Genomic DNA, 26,265 nt, shown 5'->3' with positions numbered 1-26,265 from the left:
TGTTTGTGTTAAAGTTTGAATCCCCACAGTGTTTAATGCTTTCTCTGAAGAAATTGATGAATCCTATTGTCTACCAGTATGAATATTTCTGTTCAGCAAAAGGCAAAGATAAGGACTATATTATAGAGGACAAACGGAATATTTGTTCACAATCTGCATTTTCGTGGTAATTATTTCTCGTTTAAATGTTGTGATAATGAAAGAACACGTAAAAAATGAGTTTGTTTGTCTGTTTTTTTGTTTTGTTTTGTTTTGTTTTTTTGTTTGTTTGTTTTTTAGCTCTTTTTCTTAGTAGGTTGAACACAGCAGCGATACAGGTATTACACTCGAAGATGAGAGAAAGATCATTTGACTAGGTTAGACACTTCTTTGGTTTTCACGCATCGTGAATGTAAACGAAATCAAAATAAAACGCGAAGAGGGAGGGTTAAAAAAGGATGTAAAATGTGTAGAGTTCGATGCAAGTCGAACAGACGGTGATAACTTCTAGACTTGATTTCCTTTTCGAAACGCCCAAGGATTTATCTCTTGGTTTTACATCGATACATGTCATTAAAAACAGGAGCCGGATTCGGATTAGGAGCAAGATTGTGGGACTTAAAAGAAACTTGGAGAATGAGAATGCAGGAAGAAGAAGTTGATGACGAAGGAAGTCGAAAACGGACACAACTCTTCAACACTCTGATGAGCGTAAATACAAAAATGGCGTGAAAAAAGTTTTCAAAGTTACCGACAAAAACAAACAATACAGGTGCACCAATAGGGATGTCGCTGGACAAGGGGAGACCAGGCGAGAGAAAAACAATTATTATAGGGAAACATTCAGTGGATTGGGTAATAACTCACAGTAAATTTAATGAAAGAACATACGCTCTACGGATGAGCACTTTCAGATCATGGTCGTCTAAATTGTGGCTGGTATTGTTTGTTTTTATGTGTCTTTTTTTTTTTTTTTGCTTTTTTCTTGTTGATTTCATTTTTACAGTACATTATACATGGACAAACGCACGCAGTCGATCATTCGTCTAATTCACTATCATATGCCAATAGAAAGATTTCGACTGAAAAATTGCAGTCGCATATGAAAACAAAGATCGAACAAACAGCGAACAAGGAAATGTCAAAAAACAAAAAGAAATCAAAACAAATGAGAAGTCGTCAACGACTCATGGTGAACACGCGCTACATCGAAGCGGTTCAATTCATAAATTATCTTTTCCTAAAGTTTATTTGTTTAGAAATTATTTTTGTTTTTCCAAAGTTTTTTTTTTTCATCATTTGAGACAGTACATTACATTCTTATTCACTTCAAAATCATAACAATAAAAAAAAAGACCTTCATGCGATAGATAGTTTGGGAGTTTTTGTTTATGTATTTGTTTTGTGCGTGAGTGCGTGCGTGTACGAAAAATGAATTTGGAGTGACGAGAGTTTTCCTTGACTATCTACGCCTTTCGTCGGCAACAACACTTGCCCAGCAAAATCCGTTGACTGACGGACTGGATTTCATGGATCATCGTGTACACACGGCTGATGTGCATGAGGGGACTATTGTGTTGATTAATCAACTGATTTTATTTTAGCTGAAAGAAGAGAATCACGGAGCCGTGCTCGCATGAAACACCGGGGAAAGACGAGCATCGTTTCCTAATGCACATACAAATAAAAAATTTATCGTATAATCATTTCAAAATGTTGACTTGTGAGGAAATCTTTAACTGTGATGGTGGGGGTTGGGGTGTACAGATTCGTTAGCTTTTCACAAAAATCAGGCCGTGTCCTATCAAGATAAAACGATTCATCCGTCCGTCCGTCAACAGAAGGGGCATAGGTTCTTTCCTTGGACTAGACTTTTGCTACGTTTGTTTGATTGGTAATGAAACGTGTTTTCTTTCGTCTTGTTTGTTTTGTTCTTGTTTTCTAAATTTTAGTTTGTTAGCTGTGTGTTACCTGTTTGTTACGGAACGCCATTTGACCCACTTTTTTATTGACAAACCTTGTTCTCTGGGTTACCAATTAGTTCGGTAATTTTATAGAGATCCTGCACTACCTTCTAGTGACAGTCTAACCTTCCAGTAATTAAGGCACCACCCACTTGAGAAGCCGAATTTGAGACCTTCAAAAAAAAAACAAAAAATAAGCCCAATTATAAGCCCGACTTTTTGTGCAATAAACCGGGCTTAAAAGTTTTGGCTTAGAATTCGATGAAATCTAACCTATTATAACTTTATTAAGATTTCGAATAAAATATTTACCTCTCTGTTAATTATGCAAAATTTAGATAAAACGGAATCAAAGTGCTTTTAGCGCAACAATTTGAATTTGAATAACCGTTTAACTAGAAATCCCGTATGGGTGGCCTTAACTATTAGAAGGTGGATTGTTACTACATGGTGGTGCAGGTTCGTTCAAATTTCCTCGATAAATGAGATAACTAGAGAACAAGAGTTATCCATAAAAACGTGGGTCAGATGGCGTGTCGTATAGTTTTGTTCTTTCAACGTACGAATGGTAGGGAAAAGGAGGGATTTCGTGTTTCGTTTGCTTTGTGTTTGGCTTCCGATCATATAAAACCGTATAAAACATTGCGTATCAAAATAGAAAAAAGAATTGAGATCAAAGAGTTGCGACTATTTTCTTAACCGCTCGGTGCGTAATAGCTGTGCCATCGTTTATCGAGTCCATCTCCACGTCACCAATGAGATTTTTTTTTATTTTTTTTAATTCAGTGAGTTTGAGAGCGTAAGGGAGAAGAGAGAAGAAGAAAATGAGCCAGAAAACAGTAGAGAACAAAGGAAGAAAATATTTGTGCACCTTTTTTTCTTTCCCTTTAGTTTTTCTTTTTAATTTCCACACCCAAATCTGCTTTCTTATCTTAAGACCATAGCAAGAGAAAGAGAGAAAGAAAAAAAAAAAAATTTATCTAGGAAGCAATCGACCCATCTCCGTTCGTTCCCAATAGCGTCCTATATGTTTTTTGCTCTTTGATTTCGATTTCGTTTGAAAATGGTGCGCCAGCGGGGGAGAGAGATGAAGAAGGACGAGAGGAGGATTTACTACTCCAATAGGCAAAGGAATAAGAAGGCGACGACAACGGTTTGTTGGCGACGTCACGAGACGGAGGAGGTGGAAAAAATCGGTGCCTGTAAAAGAGAAGAAGGAGATTTTCGTTTTGGACGATTGCCTGCCTCGCGTTTAGCCGCGCGTGCGCACGCGCTATTCTCTTCGATAGCCTGCCGGGCAACTCGCCAACCTCGACAAGATGAACTTCTTACAACCACCCCCCTCCCCCCCTTTCTACATCATTTCCTCCTTCTTCTGGCCCCTCAACGTCCTCCTATAATAAATCAACTTAATGTGGCGTGGGCGTCGGCAGCAGTCGATCGTCCCGACCGCCTCCACGGCCGTCGTCTAGAAGAGGAGAATGAACAAACTTGGCCTATTTCTTCATCGTACTTTCGGCGGGCAGGCAGATAGACTTTCGCTGCTTGATCATTCGTCCATGTTTTGCTAGGCGGTATATCTTTCATACTTGACGTCCTTTTCCGTTCACCAAACCGACCAGCCCTTCTTCTTCGTTTCACTTTGGCCTTTGATGCTCGTTCGACTTTCGGCTTTTCCCTCTCGTCTATATAATAAATTTTTATCGTTTTTCTTTCTTTTTTTTTTTATCTGGTGTGGTTTGCATTTTTTTTTTTTTTCTTTCAGCGTGTGCATGTTTGTCTGTATGGGGTTGGAGTTGGTTGGTCTTTTATCGTTAGATATTCTTTTACGTGTTTTCTTCAAAATTCGTTAATCGACCTCCCCCATTGGCGGACCTTCAAGCGGAGCTCTCCTTCCTGCTGGTACTGCTTAACTGGGCTAGTTTCTTATAGTAAGTCGAATTGACGAAACGCGGATATGAGTCTCGGTGCATCAGAGTGTAGATCTGCAGCTGGGCCTCATCAAACGTGTGCGGTGTAGGATCGACCATATTTCGATTGACGATTTCGCGTACCCGCGAATCCAGGCTGACCTGCAAAAATGAGCGGAGAAGAAATAATTAGATTTTATATATTAAACGAAAAAGCCCCCCTCCCAACAAAAAAACACATATGACACATATACAAATGAAATAGGTTGCTCTGTGTACTGTCGCAGTCTCATTGCCTATTCTACGCAAGTGCTGTCCGTTCCACTGGCCGGAGCCGGCCAGCCGCAGAAGTGCGCGAGTCAGGTTTCCATTTTGGCACGGACAGCAAGAGACCAAAGAGAATCTCAAACAAAAAACATAAAACAATTCCATCGTCTGGCTCTCTTCTTTCTTTCCGTGGCTGTGTAAACTGTGTATGCCCTTTTTGTATGCGAAGAGAGAGAGGCAACAGACCTCTTCCTTTTCTTTTGTTTTCCATTTACAAACCCTTCTTCCTTCCTTGCTTCTTCCTTTCTCTTTTCGCTGGGCGAAATCAATAAAACAGCACAATCGGATCATCGATCCTCCCGTTTCATATATATATATATAAACTACCTTCCATCTTGCTTTGCTCTCCATTTCTGCCTGGCATTTTAAAGTTATGCTCCAGCAGGGATAGATGGCAACCCGAGCGAAGCAAAACTCGTCGCCCGACGCGGACAACTGACATCAACGCGACGGGCAAAAAGTTCCGATGGAAGAAAGTCCCGAACGGAACCACCAAAGCCAAGTACGAAAGCAGTCAAGGCGATCATTGTGGGCATAAAAATTGATGATCAAGATAGAATAAACAAGATGAGGAAAACTAGCCAAAGAGAAGATGTGGATCGAAGACGAGGAGGGAGGGAAAAGAGGGGGAAATGGTGTGGTTGAAGGGCATGTCGGAAAGGAAGTTCGGGGAGAAACGGGGTGGCAAGAGACCTGCGTAATGCTTTTGGAAAATTATTGCCCCGCTTGGCTGCTTTTCTGGCTCAAATGACAAGGGAAAAATCGATTCTACCGAACCGTTCCAAGATAGATGGTGCTGACGTTTTTCCCTTTCTTCTTCCATTTTCTTCTCTATCGCTTTTATTTTTCTTATTTCGGTTTCACTCTGACTCTTCTACAAAACTTTGTTCAGCTCAAAAAATAACCAAATACCATATAACAAGGTGTGACAGGTACCGGAAACTGCCGTTCCTTTCTCCGGACGTGCTCCTTTAATTTTTCATCGACTTCCTTAGCTCGTAGCTTGATTCAATCTTTTTTCTAGTTCGACCGACATTATCTAGATCTCTGGGCTGCCTCATTCCTTTCCGTTTTCATTCATGCTGCCATTCCCCTCGATAAAAGATGCGCACTTCGTTTATCATTTAGTTTTGTTGTTGTTGTTTTGTTTGTTTTTTTCATTCCTTTTTCTTGCCCTATATTCGATCCAACCCATCCATCATGTCTATCATTTTCTCTCTTTTTTTTTTTCGATTTAAAAACTTTTTCCCATTGCTTCCAAACTTCCAATAAAATGAGCCAAGTCTGCCTTCTATTTGGTTGTTCAACAAACGATGAATAGGCCATCGTCGGATGCCGTTGCGCCTACGCGCAGGAATCGATTGTTCCCAGCTGCCCTCCTTCATGTCTTTCGTTCGTTTTTTTTTTTTTAGTTTGTTCGCACAGCAGTTGGAAAGTTTTCATTCATTTTCTTTATTTATTTGACATTCGTTCTCTTTCCTCTGCCGATAGCTGTTGGTGCTGTAGATTTTCCAAAACTGAAGCCAAATGCTTTCTATATACCACCAAGCGATGCTTTTTCTTTAACAAAAATAAATCAATCGTTTCCGACACGCAAAACATCGTTACGCGTACCGCTGCAGTAAAAGAAGGGCAGAACGACGGATACGAAAAATGTACGAAAATGGTCTACCTGTTGGTATGTGACGAAAATAAATTGGAAAAACGCAGTGAAAGGACAGAAACAATAGACGAAAAGGATGAAAGCAATTTGAAAGTTTTGATAAACAGGATGGAAGAAAACGAAGACAGGAAAGAACGATTGAAGAATGTCTGACATGGAAGGCGTACATGGGGAGGGAGAAAGGCGTTGATCATCGGGTGGAACAATCTCGTCATCAATTGTTTCCTCATATATGACTCTATACTTTTCTAGTTTTACAATGGCGTTTCCTTTGGGAGACGATGAATTTCATACAATGTTCGCACAGTCGAGATTTCTTCTAAATGCTCTATCCGTTTCAAACCAATCTCTTGGTTCAAAAGCTCGTTTCATTTCGGATTGTCGAATCTCTAAACCATGTTCATTAACTCTTAACTGACAGCGACGAAGAACGTTTCAACCAATGGGACTACATTTTCTATCCCATTAATATCGTGGCAGTTGTCTTTGACGTAATCCTTTACGAGACTATCGTACTTTTAACATTAGAACAAACAAACTGTAAGATGATTGGCTAAATCATTTTTCACGATGTCGCTTTTTTCTGTCGTTCAACGGCTCATTTCTGTTCTCGCCATCTCATTTCGGAATAGAACAGTCGAGTTAAAATCGAAAAAAAAAAGCAACGGCGTTATACATCAAACGTTGGGCATTTTTACGATCGATCGCCGTGAAGAGCTTTCATATACCGAAACACGTATGGGCTCAGTTCGTCGGGTACCTTAAAGCCGTTAAATGAAATCGACGAATAAAATACGTGAGAATGGCGCAGCAAAGAGGACTATATCTGATAGAATTTGTCTCTTCGCATATTGTATACGCGTGTAAGCCTGTAAAGAGAGGCCGGAATAGCCCGTTGGGCGATGTAGTAGATTTAATAAACTCGAACCCGCATGAAGATGCGCACATACACACACAATATAGCGGCGTATAGCGTCAGAGTATATAGCTCGTAAACAGTACCTCTTTGGGTGATAGGATGGAGATGTAGTCCTCGTAGATAAGTCTGGCCTTCTCTTCAACCACTTCTGGATTGTTGTCCTTTTTGAGGTCCTCACACGCCAGCCAGAACAAAATGTTTTCCTCGCTGTACTCGCACTTGAGAAACTCACGGAACACCACCCGTCCCATGGAACTCTTCATCAGCCGATCGAATGAATCGCCCCAGCAGCGGATTTCTTCAACGCTCGGCCTTTTTTTAATTTTGGATATTATTATTATTATTATTATTTTTCGTTTACACAGGCGTCGTGTTTTCCAAGTTGGCCACGTATATTTTAAAGCAAACATAAAATGACAAGAGCATAGAATGTAAACGTCGTTGTGGAAACCGGTCAAGCAGCGATGATAATATTAGGCAAACCCACCCAGTTGGTAAATAAGGTTGGAATATTTGATGGAAAAAAAATATATATTTATATCGATAATATATAAGACGACGTCACCGAAAACTCCCTTCCCTCCAAAATAAGAAAAAACCAAGAGAAAAAGAGAAAAAGATTCAAAGCGAAAACGAGATTAAAAAGAAAACTCACGTCACATCAGGATCGTTGCTCCAAGAGTCTCGACTGGTGATGTCTTTGGATTTGCTCATCTCCTCGTCTTGGTTCCTGGATGACAGGCTGTTGTTGGAGCGACGATGACGCACAAGAAGATGGAACCAATCAGCCGCACGAAATATAATTTGAAAACAAAACAAACATTAAAAATGCCATCAACAAAAAATCAACTGTTGACTCGAGATATACAATAAGTTGTTAATTAAGTTATTGACGCCAGTCGGTTAAGCGAAAACATTTCATGCACGGGTGCACAATCGCAAAGCCACCCAATGCAAATCCCTTGCCAGACGTTTGATTTTGATTTTTTCTTTCGCCTCTTCTTTTTAAAATAAAAAAAATCGTCGTGACAAGTGAACGGAAGTGAAAGTAAAGTGGGTGCTGCCGGGTTCATCTGTTGTTTTGATTGTTTCCCCCCACCCCACTTTTTTTTTTTTCCTTCCCTTTTTCCTCATCTCTCTAATCATCTTTAGAAGAGCTGTTTTGTGGTGTGTCAAGTGGGGCCTGGTTTCTTCCTTGCTGTCGGTTCAAGACTCGAGAGCATAACTCACGGTCGCATCGTTACCATAGAGCCGGAGAGCTAGACAGAGGGAGCCAGTGATGATTCAAGAGGGCAGCAAACAACGGCACTCCAGTGGAAGACAATCTTAGCCCCCAAGTAAAGTGCCAGTTTGAGCTTTGGCTATATAAAGAGAAGCCAAGAGCTAGTTGCTTGTGTTGTTGTTGATCATATCTAACTGACTTTCTGTCGTTGCCCTTCAACCGTTATTCCCTACTGCTCCTCTTGCCGCTTCCCGGTGTCTTTCATCTACCTATTATTATCATCCGGCTGGTCGATGAAGACGTTCAACATAATGCACAGCCAGATGACTTTGTCATTGAGCTACAGCCAGCTATAAATAGGCTTCAATTTTGAAAATAAAAAAAAAAGAAAAGAAAAGAAAAGCCTTTTGGGATACTTGTTTATTATGCTGTCTTTGTGTTTGGCTTGCTCTAGGCATACTGACGTATATATACGCTGCAGCTTACTTATTATGCTTCACTTGCAGCTGGCATTAACGATCCCCAACGACGTGGAAAAGTAAGAATATAAAGTCAGCAGAGCCTACTGGGAATCAGGGGGGAAAGAAGAAGAACTTTTACATCGTTTTTTTTTGTGACATCTTTGATTTTAATATCGTCTTATTCTTTTTGGTTTTTAGTGGATAAAAATAAATAAAAAATTATCTATTTTCAAAAGGTTTGACGGATACATGTTTATGGTGCTGGCAATTCAATAGAGCGAAAACCGTACTGAAAGCAAAAGATATCCATCAGTTGCTCATTTTTTTTCCCCCTTTTTCTAGGATAGTAGCCTCGACGTAAAATGGCATTACATTAGTCTGAAATAGCCTATATTTGAATGAGATATGGAGTCGACGGCTGGCCGCCACATAAATCAAAAACGACCATTCGCTATGGTCGTCGAAAACATAAAACAAAAGAATATTGCATTATTGCTTTGCTTTTGTGTTACATTTGCTTTTGTTTCCCTTCATCTTCTCCTTCACGCATGGACAGAGAGTTGGTAGACGCGCAAAACTAAAAAAAAAAAAAAAAAGAGGGTCAACAACGCCCCAATCCGAAATGGCGGGTCTGCTGAAACCGACGTGTAATAAATGAGTCCTGATCGCGGTATGCGCACATCAAGCGGATGCTCAGCTAGGCGGAAAAGCTGATTATTTGACAATGATGTGATGATGACGTCCCATGGCCAACAAGCAACATTTAAAAAAGAAATTGATAGAAAAAAAAAAAAGGGAGAAAGCGCCAGACGGGAAAAGAAGAGGCTCATTCAAAGTGTTGAAAAAGAAAGGAAGACGACAATTATGAATATAAAAGACTTCGTCAAGAACGTTCGTACTGGATCGTAAGAACTGAGAAAGGAAGAGCGTGGAATAATCGAAAACAAAAGAAAATCTGGGTCCACATCAAAAGAAAGATCGTCAGCCAAGTGAGACGAGAGTGTAGACTGATCCGTTTGTGCGAGTGGAATCAATACGACTAGGAAAGGGAAAGAAAACAGAAAGAAAAGGGGGGAGAGCCCGCACTGTTATGATGCGTTGGCCATTTGCCTACCATGTGCATCTGTAGCAGCAACACCAGCAGAAACAACAGGGCTTGGTCGTGTTCCTATTGCTACCGCTGTTGGTAGGCGCGCCCGTTGACGTTCTCCGGCCAGTTTCGGTGGCCGTCGTTGCGCCCGCACTTCCGCCTTCACTTGTCCCATGACGAGCCGGGCTACCGGATGCCGCTATATGATGGATCGGATTGGATCCGGTGCTGCCTTCCGCTGACTTTCGCTGTTTCAGCGCTTCTTTACCAGCTCCGCTGCTGGCGTTATTCCTCATTGCTTTGCCACTACCCCGGCTACCGCTGCTGTTCTGATTGGTCCCAACTGATTTTGGCGACAATTCGTTGATGACTTTCTTGGGCGAGGCTTTCGCGCACGGCAGATCCTGTTGCGGAGCACTGGCCGTCTTCGATCCGTCGAAACTGTTGTCGCTGCCACTGGCGGACAGTGGCGTTGCTTGCGTGACGGTCGAAACGACGTGACCACCCGCTATGGTCGCGACTGTCGTCGACGGTGATGAAGGCGTTGGCTGCGTTGCTGACGATGACGACACGGCCGCCAAATCTGGCGTTTCCATTGCTACTGTTGTCTTTGTACTTGTCACTGTGACTTGTTCCGCACTGCTCATTGTTGTTGTTGTTGTGACTAAACATTCCCGGTAACTTTCACCGGTGGCGAAGGCTTCCGTCTTGGACGCCATATTCCACGGCGACGTCTCCTCTCCCCGATCCTGTCTTTAACAATAAACAAGAACCATCGTTAAATTCATTTAATCGTTCATCTATACTTTGCTGTAGGCTATACCGTAAATCTTAACTTTCTATAGGACAAGAAAAGGAAATGGAATTTGATATGATGATTATTTTGGCTCTTCAAAACTGAACGAGTTTTTTTGTTTTTTGTTTTGTTTGGAGAAGCCTCTCATTTTAATGCCCAGTGAATACACGTTCTTCGCTTATTGATTAAATGTGAGTTGTGAATAAACGACAAGGGGGGACAGCATTTACGTGGATGTGCTGTTTCGACGCACGCGTAAATCGCAGACGATATATTAAACAGGACGTCACAAATCGGAGCAGTCATTCGCACGGGGAAAAAAAAAAGGGGGAGGATATAGAACAAGTTGGATGTTGAAATAGATTTCTCCAGGGGGTCGTCGACTAGTTGAATTAGCCGACGACAAAATCTGGTTGCTGTCAACTCGTCTTAAACGAGATGCATCACGTTTTTAATAGTTATACACATTGTTACGAGCTTCGATTTTTTTAAAAATATACTTACCGTGCAATGGATTTTGTTTGCATTCCTGAGCGATTTTTGTTTTTTTTTACTTTAGATTGACAGACAGGAAACGACGTCACTGGATAAGTATATGGATTTTATAACAAAAATGAAAAAAAAAAAAACTGTCCTGGCTCGAAAAGGCTTTTTCGTTAAGTAGGGTTTAGTCGTATAGCAACGAACATCTCAAGTATATATACATTTCATTCTGTGACTTATACATGGGCTGGTAATCTTATTCATTAAAAAGTAAATTTTTTTTTTTATCAAAGACGGCCCACTCATTTGAGTGTCCCGACATCGAAATCCTATTAATATTCTTATCAAGTTTCCCATATCGTCAAGTTTGACGTATATCGCATAACTGCTGATACTCTCTATGGCATTTACAACGTTTGTCCTCCAAATGAAATGGACAGCAACTACACCGGACATTCTTGGTATTCTAGAGTTACATATCTCTAACGTCGGCCTGTATATACGTACGTAAAAGTATAGCAAATGTCAACATCAACTTTTATGCCTTGCTGGAATGCTGAGACACGCAAGTTTTCTTTACCCGAGGCCCTTAGTCTTTTTGAACAGCAACCATCACGTGAACTCGTATCCGTCACGATATCTAAACGTGTATAGAACATATGTACAGGCAACACGCGTTCAATACTCGTTGGCACCTAACGTGTTTGAAGATTTGCTAACGTCAAGGCAAAATTTTGTTTGGTCTCTTGTTGTCACATTTAGAAGGATTTGCTACCCCCCAAAGTTTTCCAATCTCGTCACGCATCAACATAGGCAAACACGCTACGATATGTAGATTTTGCATTTGTGCACCGGACTAAAAAAGAAAAACAAAAGCGAAAATATGAAATAAATTCAAAATGAAATGGGTCTAGTGGCTTTGCTGTCGACTAGATCGTGACGTAAGTTCCCAAATTGTAGGAAACACGTGTGACGTAGGCGTGTATAGAGAGAACGGAGTGCGAAAGAGAAAGAGCAATGACAGCAAGGGTGCGGCTAAGCGTGTAAAGAAAGAAGGCGCGGGGGCGTGATGAGAAAGTTGTCGAGTTGGAACGACAAGAGACGAGCAGAAACAGCAGTGACATCAGATCTGGTTGTGGACTTTTTTTTGTTTCGTCTGCTGTTGATATGTTTCATACAGATAGACACAGAGAGAAGAAATGCCATGAGAGAATGTCGGCCAGCGTAGAGGCGCCCCACCCAAATCTGTGGGGCGTTGCAGATGAGCAAGAAAAAAAAAGAGATGCCGTATCGATTTGTTCAAAATGAGAGCAAAGGCGGGTGAGCAGCCACGCAATCATCAATTTCTCACGTCTTATTCTTTATCTACTCAGCATTTGCACTAGGAACCCAGTGCTACTGACTTATGTACATCACGAGTCCTTTTTATTTTTTTTTATTTATTTTTTTGCTTCTAGTTGCATTATTTTTTAAAAAATCAAAGTCAAAATGTTGTTTGGTTTTTCAATGTTTACGGATAGATCGAGTTGCATGATTGACCGTATCGACCATCGATACGCGATTCTACAACTCGGCTATAGTTTCTTATCTTATGGGCATCGTCGGCTGAGCAAGCCAGTCACGTGTCTCTATCTTCCGACTCGATGGACAATCTATTCTCATCCATTGTGTTATGCGGATGAGTTTGTATAGGATAAGCAAGTGCATTGCCCGGAGAAATTCTTGTGGGCCTTGAAGAATGAGGAAAGGATTGTTGATTAGGATTCAAAGTTCTAGACCTACCTCATCATCACCTGATGATCAGGGTGGTTCGTTTACAAAGAATACAAAGATTCTTTATTTTTTCCTTACTATATTCTTTTAGCTTATTTTTTCTCTCGGTTTTCTCCTTTTCTTTTGTGTGTGTGTGTGTGTGCCAAGAGTTCTTGGTCGTGAAGGTTGGCGATCAATAACTGATTGTCCTTGTTCTTATTTGTTTTTCTCGTTCTCACCGTGACAGATGCGGTGCGGTTCTCATTTCACGTTACAACTGGTGCATCCTTTGAGCGATACACGGACACAGATCATTCGAGATCCTTATACCAATCGTTGCTACGCTAGCGGCCACCTATCGCTTCATATGTCGAACAGAGTTCGTATGTCTCATGGCACATCTACGACATTCAATTTTGGTCTCTCCTTTCTTTCCTAACCTCAAACTCTCCGCATCAGTATTGAACTGGGACGCAACGATCCGTTACATCCGCAGAAACAATTGGCAAAAATAAAACAAAATCATGCAAAGTTCAACATGAATCTGCAATTAATCAACGAAAACGACGTTTAGTTATACTCTGTGATATATTCGCAATTAATTTGCACGATCTTTAATTCGCACTCAACGTTCGATAGATAAGGCTCTATCATCGGGAACGTAATCTCGTATTAATTCATTTATACTGATCCCCTATTGACGCATTATATGTACCTATACGTAGAATGTTTGGGTATTTAAAAACAAAACGAGCATCTGATTTCACTTGTTGTTATCGAACTTGTTACTGACTCATTCTCGTGTTTACACGCTAGTTATTTCCAGGGCATTGTATTTGACATTGTAGTGTATACGCCCATGTCGTTACTTTGTTGTTTTGACGACGCCATCAACGTTCCGATATTGGCCCTACCTCAAATTGATAAAAGTTTTGCACCGTCGTTTGCACTTGCGCTGTATATTTAGCAACCAAATCCCGAAACGACCGAACTGTACAAATGGGCGTTTCCTCTCTCTCAAAAACCAAACACAAATAAAAAGAGAAGCCAGCAGGTTTGGCAGGTTTTATTTTCCGTTTCAGGTGCAACTTGTATATAATACGCAGCAGTGGCCGGTTCACGCTGAGCAACCCCCCTTCGTGAACGAGTGATGCACGACGCGCCCCGTTATAGCGTCGCTCCCTGCTGTAGAATCCAATCAATACGGCGACGTCATCTGGTATATACATACAAGAATTTTTCCTCGTGTGTCACTACTTGTGTGTGCAGGATGCATTCAAGAGAAATGAGAGTTTAAAAAGGTCGAAGATGCGGAATCAAAGTAAAATTGGACATGATAAAAACGTATTGGCTAATTGGGGGGGGGGGGATTTTTTTCCGCTTTCGGATTTGGGCTTTAGCGTACCGTCATACAATTTAACTTTGATTGATGGTAAACGCCAAGTAACGATTAATAGCTAAACACAATGTTGCCATAATCCGCTACGAGGTGACACGCCCCAACTGAAGAATCGTTTGGGTTGGGAAAGCGAACGCGAACCCTGGAATTAGTGACAAAACGAAGTGCGTAACTAATAGTTACTTGTATATACTCTGAGGAGTTGTTTGCTTGTAAATGCTCAATTTGAAAAACATATAAGAGTCCATGACGAAAGGAAGTTATGTGTGTCGAACGGAGGTAGCCTTTCCATTGGCTATGTGCTACGATGTGATGTAAACAGATCGAATGTTAAGTTATGCAGTTTTCGCAGCAGTTATAAGGCGCTTGGCAACTGTTGCTAGGTTATTGCAGGCAATCAATCGTACAAGCCAGCCATAGAGGAAGGGGGAATGGCATTCGGCCAGCGAAAATCTTTAGATTAGCAAAAAAAAAAGGGGGGAGGGAAGAAGAGGAACGCAAATATAATCAAAAGACGGAAAGAAGATGGAGGGAAAAATAAAATGTAGAAATATGAAAGAAGAATATAAAGTGCTGGCCTCGAAAGTGATTCACTCACAGCACGGCCAACAGTCACAACAACACGGTTCTGTCTGTCTGCATTAACAACCACCAAACCGCTGATTTCTTTTAGACGCAACTGCGTATTTGATACGTCCCAAGCATCTACGTATCGTCCAACTGCCAAATTCAATTACAGATGTCGATGTATCCATTATCAAAACCATACAATAGTGGCTGTTGTCCGCCATCCACAGCCTTGAAACCCGTTTGGGTTTGATCGGGGCAAAAAATTAAGAATTGATTTGCATACTTGTATAGCTATAGCCTACATAAAACGTGTACAACTGCTAATTATATTTAATGCGAAATGAGAAAAAAAGGGTAAGCCATTTCTTACATTCAAAACAAAACGCAGCTATATAGCCCTCATTTTTTGCGATTACATTTGCGTATAGAAAACGACTCGGTATAATTAAACGTTAACGCTATTATCGGGATTACATATCGGCTGAAGGTTTAATTAAGAAAATTGGTCGCCTCCTAAGCGACATCTTCGCAAAAAGATGGCTTTCACAACATCGAGAACATCAGTTTAGACAATCTAAACGCTAAACAGCGTTGAGCGTGCGTCAATAAGTTGGAGCTCAGTCGAGTTGAAACAAACGTGTAAGAATAATTATAACGTGCTGAAAGAACTGAGAGATGGTATGTGGCGTAAAGTAAGAAGGCAAATGGACTCGATTGCCTTTTGCACGCCGCCAAGTGCATCCATTAGAGAAACTGGCGTGCATTTAGAGAGGAACTGCTATCCACTCGTGTTATGGCCACTACGTCCGAAAATAAAAAGAGAACAATGTACATTTCTCTTTAGATCGCACAGTTGATCTATTATAAGCTAATAAGCACATTTCATAGTATGAACGTATACGGTGTGCGATATACGCTTCGTGTTGGCTTTAGAGACCTATATGCCTCTGCCAATCCGTTGATTTGTTAGCTATTTGTGATAGACATGGGTCTATTATGCGCTATACAGTGCAGATTATTCCTGCAGTCGTTTCATCGAACGTCCATCTTAGAAAGACCTCGTCGTTGCTATAACCTAGGAGACTACACAATAGGCTCGATAAGAGCACACACACAAAAATATATCAGCTATATAGAGTCCGATTAGTAGGCGTAGACGGATGATGTTACATGTCAAAGGGATTAAGTGTACACACTGTACTACAAGTTTTGCGAAAGGTTGTCTTTCTGATAAGATATACAAACAATCGCAATCGTCCGCTATCTGTAGGACTCTATTATGCAGCCTAACGTTATGCATCAACTATACGCGAGGGCGTGAGTGATTGCGTGTTCCTCGGGACATTGATGTTGCGGTCTTTGGACCAATGTAACAATAGCCATGTTTGGGTATATCGATTCACCATTGAATAATACAGAAGTTGGAGGAAAACTGGATGTCCGCCACAAACAGTGCCTAGTGACTGCTGCTGCCTTTACCGCTGTGTATATAGTTGGATCTATATATACAAGGTCGAATGGCGGGCGGATGAAGGCGATTTATTATTATTTTTTTTTTGTCAGAGTATTTAAGGCCAGCAAAGAATGCGCTGGTGAAAACAATGCAGTGTGGAAAGAATGAGCTATTAAATAGCGGATTTACTGAGCAAAGGCGAATAATAAAAAAAAAATAGATATTTTGTTATAGGAAAGCGAAAGAAAATGGAATTTTAGAAAACTATATGGAAGAGAGAAAATAGAAAAATGTGTGTACAAAAAGACGGCAGGCGATGCGGATTCCTGTCTGTGCTGCATGGCCGGATGGAATAGTCCTATATGCGTCACGTCCATTCAGCGTATTACAGAACTGAGAAGCCTTGACCATTCAGAGAATTTTATTTGTGCAACTGCATTCTTTCTACTCTTTTTTTTTTCCCCGCCCGTTATTCGATAGAGGAGAGGTTATGTCTGCAAAGTGGCAAAAAAGAAACTATAGTACGTTTACAGACAGACACAAAAGGTGAGCCATGGCTTTTTTTCGTCTCGATCTTTTGACTCTTTTCTTCTTCCATCAATTACGCGCGTGATTGATTATTTTCACCCTATCCCTTTGATGTTGAAGCTCTTAATTCTCGTACATAACGAGACTATATGATATGTTTACCGAGTGCTGCATATTAAATAGCTACACCCATAGCGGTTATGCAGATAATGGGCTCGTTTGGAATGGAGACCGCGCGCCAAAGCATGCATTTCTATTTCGGCGATAGGGAAATTGATAGAACAAGTCATATGTTTGTTTTCTTTTCTCTCTCCTTTTTTTCAATTTTTTTACTTTTTTCTAATTTGTTTGAAGGAGAAAGAACGTACATATGCTGTCCTATTCGTGAGTAGTATTGCAACTGTCGCTTTCGAGATTTTATTTATACATGCAACACATTTTTTTCTCATATTTTTATCCTTTTTTCTCGATGCGAGGCTCTAACCGATTTCGTGTGTCGACGCGCGCGCGCGCACTTGTGTCAACACGAAACGGCAGCAGGCGGACTCACCCACTGTTGTCAATAGCCATAAATACAGATCCGTTCATCGTCACAAGGCGTTTCCAACCATCGGCCCCCTTTTTTTTATTATTTTCACGTATATAGCTTTAGCGATAGCAATGCGTATCAGCAAGAAGAGCTACAAAGAAAAAAAAAACGATTCAAGTGTCACTCGTACGAGCCAATGCCTCTCAACGGACTCTTGCAGCAGCAGTTGCATGTCTTTGAAAATGTCGATCGATAGGGCCACTGAAACTACGTCATACAGCGAATACTGTGTATATATATGTGAACGTGTATAAGCCCTCGCGTTATCTAAGCCCGACAATCTGCCACCAGAGGGTAACATTCATTGTCCTTGTTTACATGTCATTAAGAGACTGTTGAAATCGATGCAAAGAGCGCAGACGGATCGAAACGGATGCAGCTTGAAAAATTGCCAACTATTAAATTGTACATAAGCGTCTAGGATTGTAGCGAATGGCATCCTGCCATCTTGATATGTCTCGTCTATATCGTAAGCCATACTTGATGATGAATAGCCCCTATATAGCTTTTATGTACTATCTTATAGGTATATACACGTCCTTTAGCATCTAATCCCAGATCAAAGCTTTTTGGCCATCGACCCACTGGCAACTGGCGCTGCGTGCGGGAGGTTTCCCGACAACGCGAGAAGGTGGCGAAGGTGAAGAGGTATAGAAACAAGGGGATGTAAAGGGATTGATATTCGTGTAGGATGCTATAGAGTTTGGAAGAAGCAAATAGGCAGCTTAGTGCAAGTCGGTTGAATGTCACTCGTCAAAGAAAAAAGATAAAGTTTCATTCAAAAAGGGAATCAAAGCTCGATCAAATGAAAACAAACGACAAGGATGAGCAGTCATTATAGCCGTTTCACTGTCCCGAGTGTCTTGTTAAACCTCACTCCCGCAGCAGAATTTCTTGTCAACACGAACAGATGTTTTGTCGTCGTGGGTTTCAAAAATGTTTTTACGGACAAAAATTCAGCGTTGTCTCCTGTCGGTGATGTCTCCGCTTCCTCCGATGTGCGAACTACGTTGATAACCAAACATCGCATCGTCCATGACCTTTTCTTTGTATATCCGTTTTTCTTCTTTCACTTTGATCTCAATCCTTTCACGTAACAACAAAAGAAAAGACTAAGCTAATTGGCAGCCTATCCTTATTTGCACTTATGTATAATGCTGATACTATCTTCCATGTCTGAACGATGTTTGAACAATGATGTTTGATGACAGTTATTCACATTTATGAACTATAAATCGAAACGACATTCATGACGTAGAAAACTTAAAGACTGATGACACACACATCTCATAATAATTGTGACGAGAAGAGCAATGCGATATGTCAGAGATTCAAAGCAATAACGGAAATGTGGGTACGAAATAAATAAATAAATAAGTAAATATTAAAAAAACACCAACAAGAAAAACGATAGAAAAACAAAAAACAATGGCGGCGGTGACGAACCGGAGACCGACTTATACAGCGTTCCCACTACATTAGTATTATTAGGAAGCAGGTCCGGAACGTCAAACAAGAAAAGGAAAAAATAAAAGTAAACAAAATAAATAAACCAAAAAACCATTTCGCTCTCTTTGGCTCATGCTTTTATCGGACAAGGTTGGAGTTGTGATTGGACCATAAAAGCAAAAGATGATGAAACCGAAAACAGTAAAAATATAATAACTAAAATCTCTAAAAATAAATTGCAATGCCCTGTCATGTTTATATACGAACAAACGAGTAATCTATGATAGTGCCACGTATATTCGATAACCAATCAAACACGACATCACGAAGCTCTACGTGTAATGTATACACGGACACACTGTCAATTGATGGGGGGTGTTTCAGCTGATGGTTCATCATGCCCTTTATCACTCTCTCTATTCTCCCCAAGTCCTTCGTTTTACCATTCGACTGCATTTGCGGTCGTCATATAGGCTACACTGTTATTTGACGGTAGCTAGCTGCTCACGCAGTCATTCGTCATCCGCTTATCACGTGATATTGATCGATATAACCTCCGAGTTTGTTACACAAGCACAACAATATAAGAGACGGACGGTAGCAAAAATAAGCTGCAAGTGCTCACAAAGAGTAAAAGCAAAGAGGGTATAATAATCTATATAGGTCTACCTGGCATAAGTGAGGCCTCGATGTTCATAGATTGATGTAAACAGCTGTTAGCGCAATCATAGTCACACATCCTTTTTACTACTTGATTGCCCGTCTCTGTACGTCTCTAAGTTAACTCGATTGGCCGTAAAGGAGAGAGAAGGACTACTCGAAACTAACTTGAATCAAGTATACGATTTTGAATGTACTTCTATTTGACTCGATGTACACAGAGTTCTTATATCGATGACCAACACTGCTTGGCTGCGATCTATTTTCTGCTCAGCATCACAGAGCGCTAGCGGCGTCCTATATAAGTTAGACGCTTCGGGCCTGAACTCAGCGGTTCATCTCGGTGTGTTGCGAACGACACGAATGGGGAGGAAATCGATAAGCGGGAAGAGAGAGCACGGGAAGTTCGGCGGAAGAATATAAATGTCATAGAGCCGAACTGCGTGCTGATGTACAGATGTAACTCGGCACGCGAACTTGTCCCGAATAGATTTGAAACTTTTATTCCTCCGTCTCCAATAGATCAATAAGTCATTAGGTTTCCGTTATCAGTTACACAGTTTCTTTGTTTTCCCAAGACTATGTTTCTCTACAGATTCTGTCTCTCTCTCTCGACAAAAAAAGAAAAAGTTTCTTTTCCTTTGACGTCCAACAGTGTGATGGCTTTCGAATGTACGTCTATGTCACGCCCGTCAATTATCTATTCACCGTGAGTGGTATATTCTCTATGCAGGATCGGATACGGGCAAAAATCTTAATTGCTGAAATCAATGTGCTACACGTGTTGTTTTTTTTTTTGTTTTTTTTTAATTTTGTTGGTTTATTGCGACAGGTTGATCAATTTCCCTAGCTGATTCCTATTCCTAACATCACAAAGCAAAATTTCAGAAAATAAGAAGAATGAAATAAGGGAAATCATTCTCGTATCCGGAACATCGATCATTCGACCTGTTGGCTACGCCCTTTTACTTTCTTATGTTGGCTGCTGATTTTGACGCGTTACACAATTATGTATACGCGTGTGTACTTCCATCCTCTTGTGAAAAACAAAAACAAAAAGGCTGTAAACTTTGATTTGCACACTGTTACGATTACGGTAAAGCAAACACGAGAGCCGTCACCCAACACCGTCTGCCATGACCATTTAGACCCATACGTCGTACAAAGATAGAGTTACATGACGAACAACTGTTGTTGTTTTGTTTTTAAAACAAAAGGTGCAAATCCACATTGGCCCTTGTGAAAAATACAGACTGAAAAAAATAATATAAATAAGAGAACGTCAACAAGGACCGACGTTGCAAAGAATCGCTCTCGCTGCTGGTAGCCTATCTCCAAATTATACGACTGAATAGAGATGGATGATGACGCGAAACGAGACAGACGAAGAGGAGATGGGCAAATAAGAGAACGGGAGATTGACGCATTAAAACGCTCACCCGCAATATATATACACGCATACTACGCAGCGTGTGAATGATGTACGTACTTGGAAGAGTATGATCGAGAGTGACGTTGACGTCCGTTCATCTTTGGTTTCGGGGTATACTTTTCCTTTTTTCTTGTATATATTTTCAACGTATACTGTACTTACGTTGACTGTACATAGAGGCTTAAATCCATCAGACAGGATAAATAGGATGGAAGACGTTACCCACAGGACGTCATTGGCTACAATCGTGCGCATGCATCAAGATAGGCGAAAAGGCAATGACTTCCGAATGGGACTTGAAAATAAAACATAAAAAAAAAAATGTTCGTTTTTCATATAGCTCATTTGCATATGTTGTATTGTGTATAGCCTAGAGTGGGCAGCTATGAGAACAATGTCTACTATATAATAACGATTGATAGCCATAAAATCGACTAGCCTTTTAATATAGTCCTACGCTGCGTATCAATAGGATACGGCACGATGGATTAATGGAACACTGGAAAACAGATGGAGAAAAGAATTACGAGTTCAATACAAACGCGCCCGTCGGCAGACATTGAGTGAGGTATTTAATTTTCTTTTTCTTTTTTCCTTTTTCTTTTCTTTTTCTCGATTGGATCAAGCAGAAAAGTTATATAGACGTTGCCATTATATCGCCCTATACCTCTGCCTCATCACTGCCACCAGGAAGGATTTATAATAGTGGCTCCTCTTGCCTTGAAGAAATTGAGGAGCTGTATACACATTCTTCATCGCTCTTCCCTCTTTTTCTTTATTTCGTTCTCTCCCACATTTTTTTTTTTTTACGACCTAGCTCTGCTATCCCCAAGCAGGATCAATACTACACCACCTACACCCAGCAGCAAGGGTGGAGCTAACGACCAAAGTCTCTTCCGCCTGTGTGTGGTTTGTGAGTGGGCGGCTGGATAGTTTGAGACACATGAACACGGCAAGAAGTGGCAGTGGCAGCAGAAAGTTTCTTTACGTTGCGTGACTACCGACTGCGCTAATGTCCCTAAACGCATCAGGACATCACCAGCGTCGGGACCAGAAGCGAAACAATCATCGTTGCGCATAGCCCCGTTGAAACGAAGCGAAAAACGCACGAAAACGGAGGGGATAGAAAAGTGCGGAACCCCCGAAGGAATGAAATAACAAAAAGTATAGGGTAAATGGGTACCGTATAGAATGAGTTAAATCAAGTTGATATGTCCCTCTTGTAAAGCGAGGATCGACGAGGTAGAGATCGATTCGCTAATGGATTTCTAATGGATTCCTCCTCATCCATGTTTTAAAATTATTGAATTCTTTTTTATTTATTTCCTATTTTGAAACAAAACGACTGAAAGACGAACGAAAAGAGATGGAATTATTGAGAGCGAGAAAGAGAAGGGCGAAAGGTTAAAGAAGAAAAAAAATGAGCGAGTGATCCAGCTTCCTTGTTTGGCTGCACTCCAGGTAATGCAAGCAGAACTCGATGATAGCGAGAAAGCGATGGGATTGCGGGAAAAAAAAAGAGCGGAGAATGAGAAAAATGGGAGCAAAAGGAGGAGCCCAATAAGGAGGCGACAGTAGGCAAGGGTGTAAATAATCAACCTTATATAGGGACGAAATAAAGATGCTTTTGGCCCTATATACCGACGGCCCCTCGTCGGCAAACAAACGGCTACTCCTCTTTCACTTTGCCGTGTTCCTCGTCATCTCTTATCTATACTATTACGTATAAGATGGTGGGAATAAACACGGTCGGCCATGATCGATCAAACTGATTTCCTTCTCCTTTTTCCTCTTGCAACGAGATCGCTTGCATTAAGGACGATGGGAGTGTGCAACATGCATCTTTCACGATGAAGGTGGTGACGTAATACAAAGTAGAAGGCCAGTTACCAAACTGTTCCATATTCCCTAATTTCATTTCATTAGGTTTTTGTTTCGATTTAAAAAAAAAAAAAAAAAAACAATTTGTTTACAAATGTAAAGGTTAATTAACAAGAAAAAAAAATGGGATGTGATGAAACTGGTGAACGCAAGTAATCTACGATACTGGAACATTACAACACCTCGGGGTGTGGCGAGTATTAATTCGCAAGGTCGAGGGATGTCGTTGGTGACAGAGTGTGACAGTGACAGAAAGACGCTAACGGAAGCGACAAGGAGCTCGAGGTGCTTAACGTCCAACGGTGGCTGTCGATCAAGGAGACTGATTGCATCACAATAGGAGGGCTTGAATTGGGCACGCTTTATTTATTCGATTTCCCTCCTAGTGACCGTTCCATTTTTCTTCACAGTTCTCTATGTTATACCACAACAAATCCCGAAAGCCATTATTCAACTGCGCGGTGTAATGGGTCGGTTACATCCGAAACGGGATTTCCGAATTTTTCAAAAGAGATCGACGAGTAGCGATAAAGTGGGAACTTAGATCGATTTGCCTTTTCAACTTGATTAATTTCCCCCTCCCCCCCAGGAACGCGTGTTGATGAAACATGAGCAGAATTAAGTTAAATGAATTTGTTTACTTTGCAGTTTGTTGGGACTCGTGGTAGCCCTGCGTGGCCTTGCCAACTGCGGCTTTTTCCTCTCCAGTCATACAAAGAGTTTGGCGTCGGCAGTGGTCGCGCTGGCGGTTAAGTAGAACGATGTTGGGTGTGTGTGTGTGTGTGTAACAACACGCCCGATATAGAACTCCCCAGTCGAAGTGGGCAGGGTCGACACACAGCAATGCACACACTCACGCACATATACACACACACACGGCCTCACAGACACAACACAACATGAAGTAATCGTGCACGAGAACTGGCCCTCACGCACGTTATGCCTCTTTTCTTTTCCAGCTCTTAGATTTGTTAGTTTTTTGTCTCGATTTCTTTGAATTCACAGTCGTCAGCTTTACGGGTAGGGTGGAGATGAAGGCGGTGAAATCCGGTACCGATTTCTGCTATCGGTGCACGAGGAATGATGACGGGCAAAAAATGGATGTTCACTTTTCCTACTTGATTTCTTCGAGTATTTGCGTTTATTCTCTACTTTTTCAGGATCCAGGTGAAGACAAAAAATACAAATGAAATTGGATGGCGTCGATTTGTTCCCGTTCCAGACGCTATGCCATTCCACACAACGTGTACGGCTCACGCTGGTATGTTGTGCCTTTCCCTGTTTTTTTTGGTTTTTTTCCTTCTTTCTGCCTTTACGAAGGGAATGACGGTGATATTTTCTTCTTCTTTGCTCTTTCCCTCTTTTCTTAGAGTGTCTCTTATCCTTTTTGTCTCTACTCTCAGCCTTCTCTCATTCGTTTTATTTTGTTTGTTTCGTTTGTTGTTGTCTTTTGTGTGTGCATGTCTCCCCGTCGGGAGGTCCGTGACTGTAGCGAACTCAGTCAGCTTCTATTCCTTCCTTGTTTCCTTTCCCTTTTTTTTTTTTTTTTCTTCTTCTTCTTCTTGTACTCCGTCTATTACTTCCTTCTTCCACTCTTCAACTGTATTGATCGGTAGCCAAGGAACTCAGGATGCCTGCGCCGCGCCACCTTCGGGTCCCAGTTTTCGTTCCGTGATCCCAACAAAAGGCTGGCCCCTTTTTTCTGGCTGCCGCCGCCGTCACCGCAGCGTGAAACGAGAGTGGACCCCAAGCACGGGCTAGAACAGACGGACTGACTTGGGCGATGACTACCATAGAATGAAATGACTGACGGAATGCTCAGCCGCCCTCCCCTCCCCACCCAGCTAGTATACACATACACGTACACGCACACTCCCGCTTTGCTATAGGACACTGCACATAAGCATACACACACACACACACACACAATCAGCACTCACGCTCCCTCGCGGTCAACAGGGGGAATGGATGGGGTGGGGAGTTAGGAACGGCGAAGGGACGGAATCTCCCGCGCTCCTTCTATTTTTCTTCCGCTGGATCTCTTTGGTGCATTCGAGTCGGGATCGGCGTTGCGCGGCGAACAGGCGGGCGCGGTGATAAGTTGGACGCGCGCGCGCACGCACGGAAAAAAAAAAAAGAATAAAAAAAAAATAATAAAATACACTGGCCGGCTGCAGCTATAGCATTACAACGGGAGCTAATGCAAACTGTTGAACGGATTTGATGTCCTTAATTTTTCTTCTCTTTCTCCGTTAATGGATGATTCCGATGGAATTGCAAATCGCCTTGATGCTACACGCACTCACTTAGACACTTGTACACTGACAGACACGCACTCATTAACTGAGCAAACAGAGGAGGACACCAATATGATATTTGGTGTATTTTGCGCTTTAAAAAAATTGATGTCAACCAAAATCCATCGGTTTGACAACAACCAAAAAAGGGTCGCGTTAGTAATTCCTCCTCTTGTGTTTAGTGTTTGTGTTTTGTTTTTTTTGTTTTTTTTTTGTTTTTGTTTTTTTTTAACGTGCGTGTCTTTGGGACGCCACGTCCGACGCTCTCTCCGGTTCGGGATGTGCTGCTCCTACTCCCGCCTCACTCTCAATGGTGGCGCCGTGTTCCCAGACTGTCGAAATTTATTGGAGACTTCTTCCGTCGTGGCGCTGCCAGCGCGGCTCGATTCCGTAGTCTCAACGGTGGTAAAACAGCGACAGAAAGCGAATTGTGTGCTCCTCCCCCTCTCCTCCCCCACATCCATTTTCTTCTTTACTCTCTCTTCTCTCTCTCTCTCTCTCTCTCTCTCTCTCTCTCTCTCTCTTTTTATTTGACTGTTTCTCTGAACGGAGGAGAGCTAGGGGCTTCTCGTTTATACGGGAGCGGGTTCGTCGTCCTGCGCGACAAAACTTGAAATCAGCCAGCTGGATCGTCTGGCTTGACTAGCTGACTGTGCTTTGTTTTACGATGTACGCATTTATTACTTTGCCGTATTGTGAAATCTGTTGAAAATTTTCACCTAATGCATGTAAAACGTGCAATACTTGTATCGCCATCGTTTCCTGATCGTATTTTGTTGTCCCTAACGCTGTTTTTTTTGTTAAATTATCGATCGCTATCCTGCCCATCTAACTATAAACGGCTGGAAGTCCAGGAGTCAGCACGAAATTGCTTACATTACCATACGAATGTAAAAAATGCAATGCGTAAAGAAGGATGATAGTGCTTAACTGAAACGCATACGTTTATTTACCGCAAATGACCATGGCTTCGAAAAATAGATCTAATTACACCGGGAAATGAACTGTAGGGACGGGGAGTCAAAGGATAAAACATTCTTGTTCCCGGTACATTCTCTGCTCTTTAAAGCTACAAACAGAGACAGGTGAAATAGTTTATTTGTTTCACACATGGATACCCGTTTGTGGACGCTTGTAACTTAACTAGACTTTGACCACTCGTTACCCCATATTTCGATTCCAACCAACGTATATAGTACTGTTTGGATAATCAGTATCAGCAGCCTTTAAGTATTCTCGTGTCTGAAAAGAACCGAAAACACATTTATTAAACAACTTAAGATAGCCTGGTGATGGAATCATTTTAAATTTTGCTTATGCTAACTGAGAACTTGATGTTTATTTCTAACCACTGTTTCACAGGTAGCGTGGCCGAGCGGTCTAAGGCGCTGGTTTTAGGCACCAGTCTTTCGAGGCGTGGGTTCGAATCCCACCGCTGCCA

At 41.5% G+C, this 26,265-nt stretch overlaps 1 protein-coding gene and 1 non-coding gene across 3 annotated transcripts; one reads left to right on the top strand and one right to left on the bottom strand.

The window, feature by feature from the left end:
* Positions 1-220: 220 nt before the first annotated feature.
* On the bottom strand, positions 221-25,148 carry LOC116917548 (regulator of G-protein signaling 17). 2 transcript variants are annotated; one of them, XM_032923054.2, is made up of 5 exons: positions 23,169-25,148; positions 9,560-10,288; positions 7,418-7,504; positions 6,846-7,074; positions 221-4,015 (listed from the first exon to the last, which is right to left on the bottom strand). In XM_032923054.2, the coding sequence occupies exons 1-5, from the start codon at positions 23,237-23,239 to the stop codon at positions 3,821-3,823; spliced, it is 1,311 nt and encodes a 436-aa protein (XP_032778945.2). In that variant the 5' UTR covers positions 23,240-25,148; the 3' UTR covers positions 221-3,820. The 2 variants fall into 2 exon arrangements, with proteins under 2 accessions (XP_032778945.2, XP_032778947.2); XM_032923056.2 differs by having other exon boundaries at positions 9,560-10,284.
* Positions 25,149-26,185: 1,037 nt separating this feature from the next.
* On the top strand, positions 26,186-26,265 carry Trnal-uag. The gene has a single exon. It is a non-coding gene; the product is annotated as a tRNA-Leu (tRNA).

Source organism: Daphnia magna, linkage group LG2 (assembly GCF_020631705.1).
Source record: "Daphnia magna isolate NIES linkage group LG2, ASM2063170v1.1, whole genome shotgun sequence".
Taxonomy (NCBI): domain Eukaryota; kingdom Metazoa; phylum Arthropoda; class Branchiopoda; order Diplostraca; family Daphniidae; genus Daphnia; species Daphnia magna.
Note: the sequence above shows the minus strand (reverse complement) of the source record. Positions and strands in the feature narration are given on the sequence as shown.

Excerpts from the sequence above, each read along its gene's own strand:
- LOC116917548 (XM_032923054.2), bottom strand. The coding sequence starts at position 23,239 with ATGACTGGAGAGGAAAAAGCCGCAGTTGGCAAGGCCACGCAGGGCTAC. Across the intron at positions 10,289-23,168 it reads GAGTCCCAACAAACTGCAAA|ACAGGATCGGGGAGAGGAGA; the intron begins GTAAACAAATTC and ends TTATTGTTAAAG. Across the intron at positions 7,075-7,417 it reads AGCAACGATCCTGATGTGAC|GCCGAGCGTTGAAGAAATCC; the intron begins GTGAGTTTTCTT and ends AATTAAAAAAAG.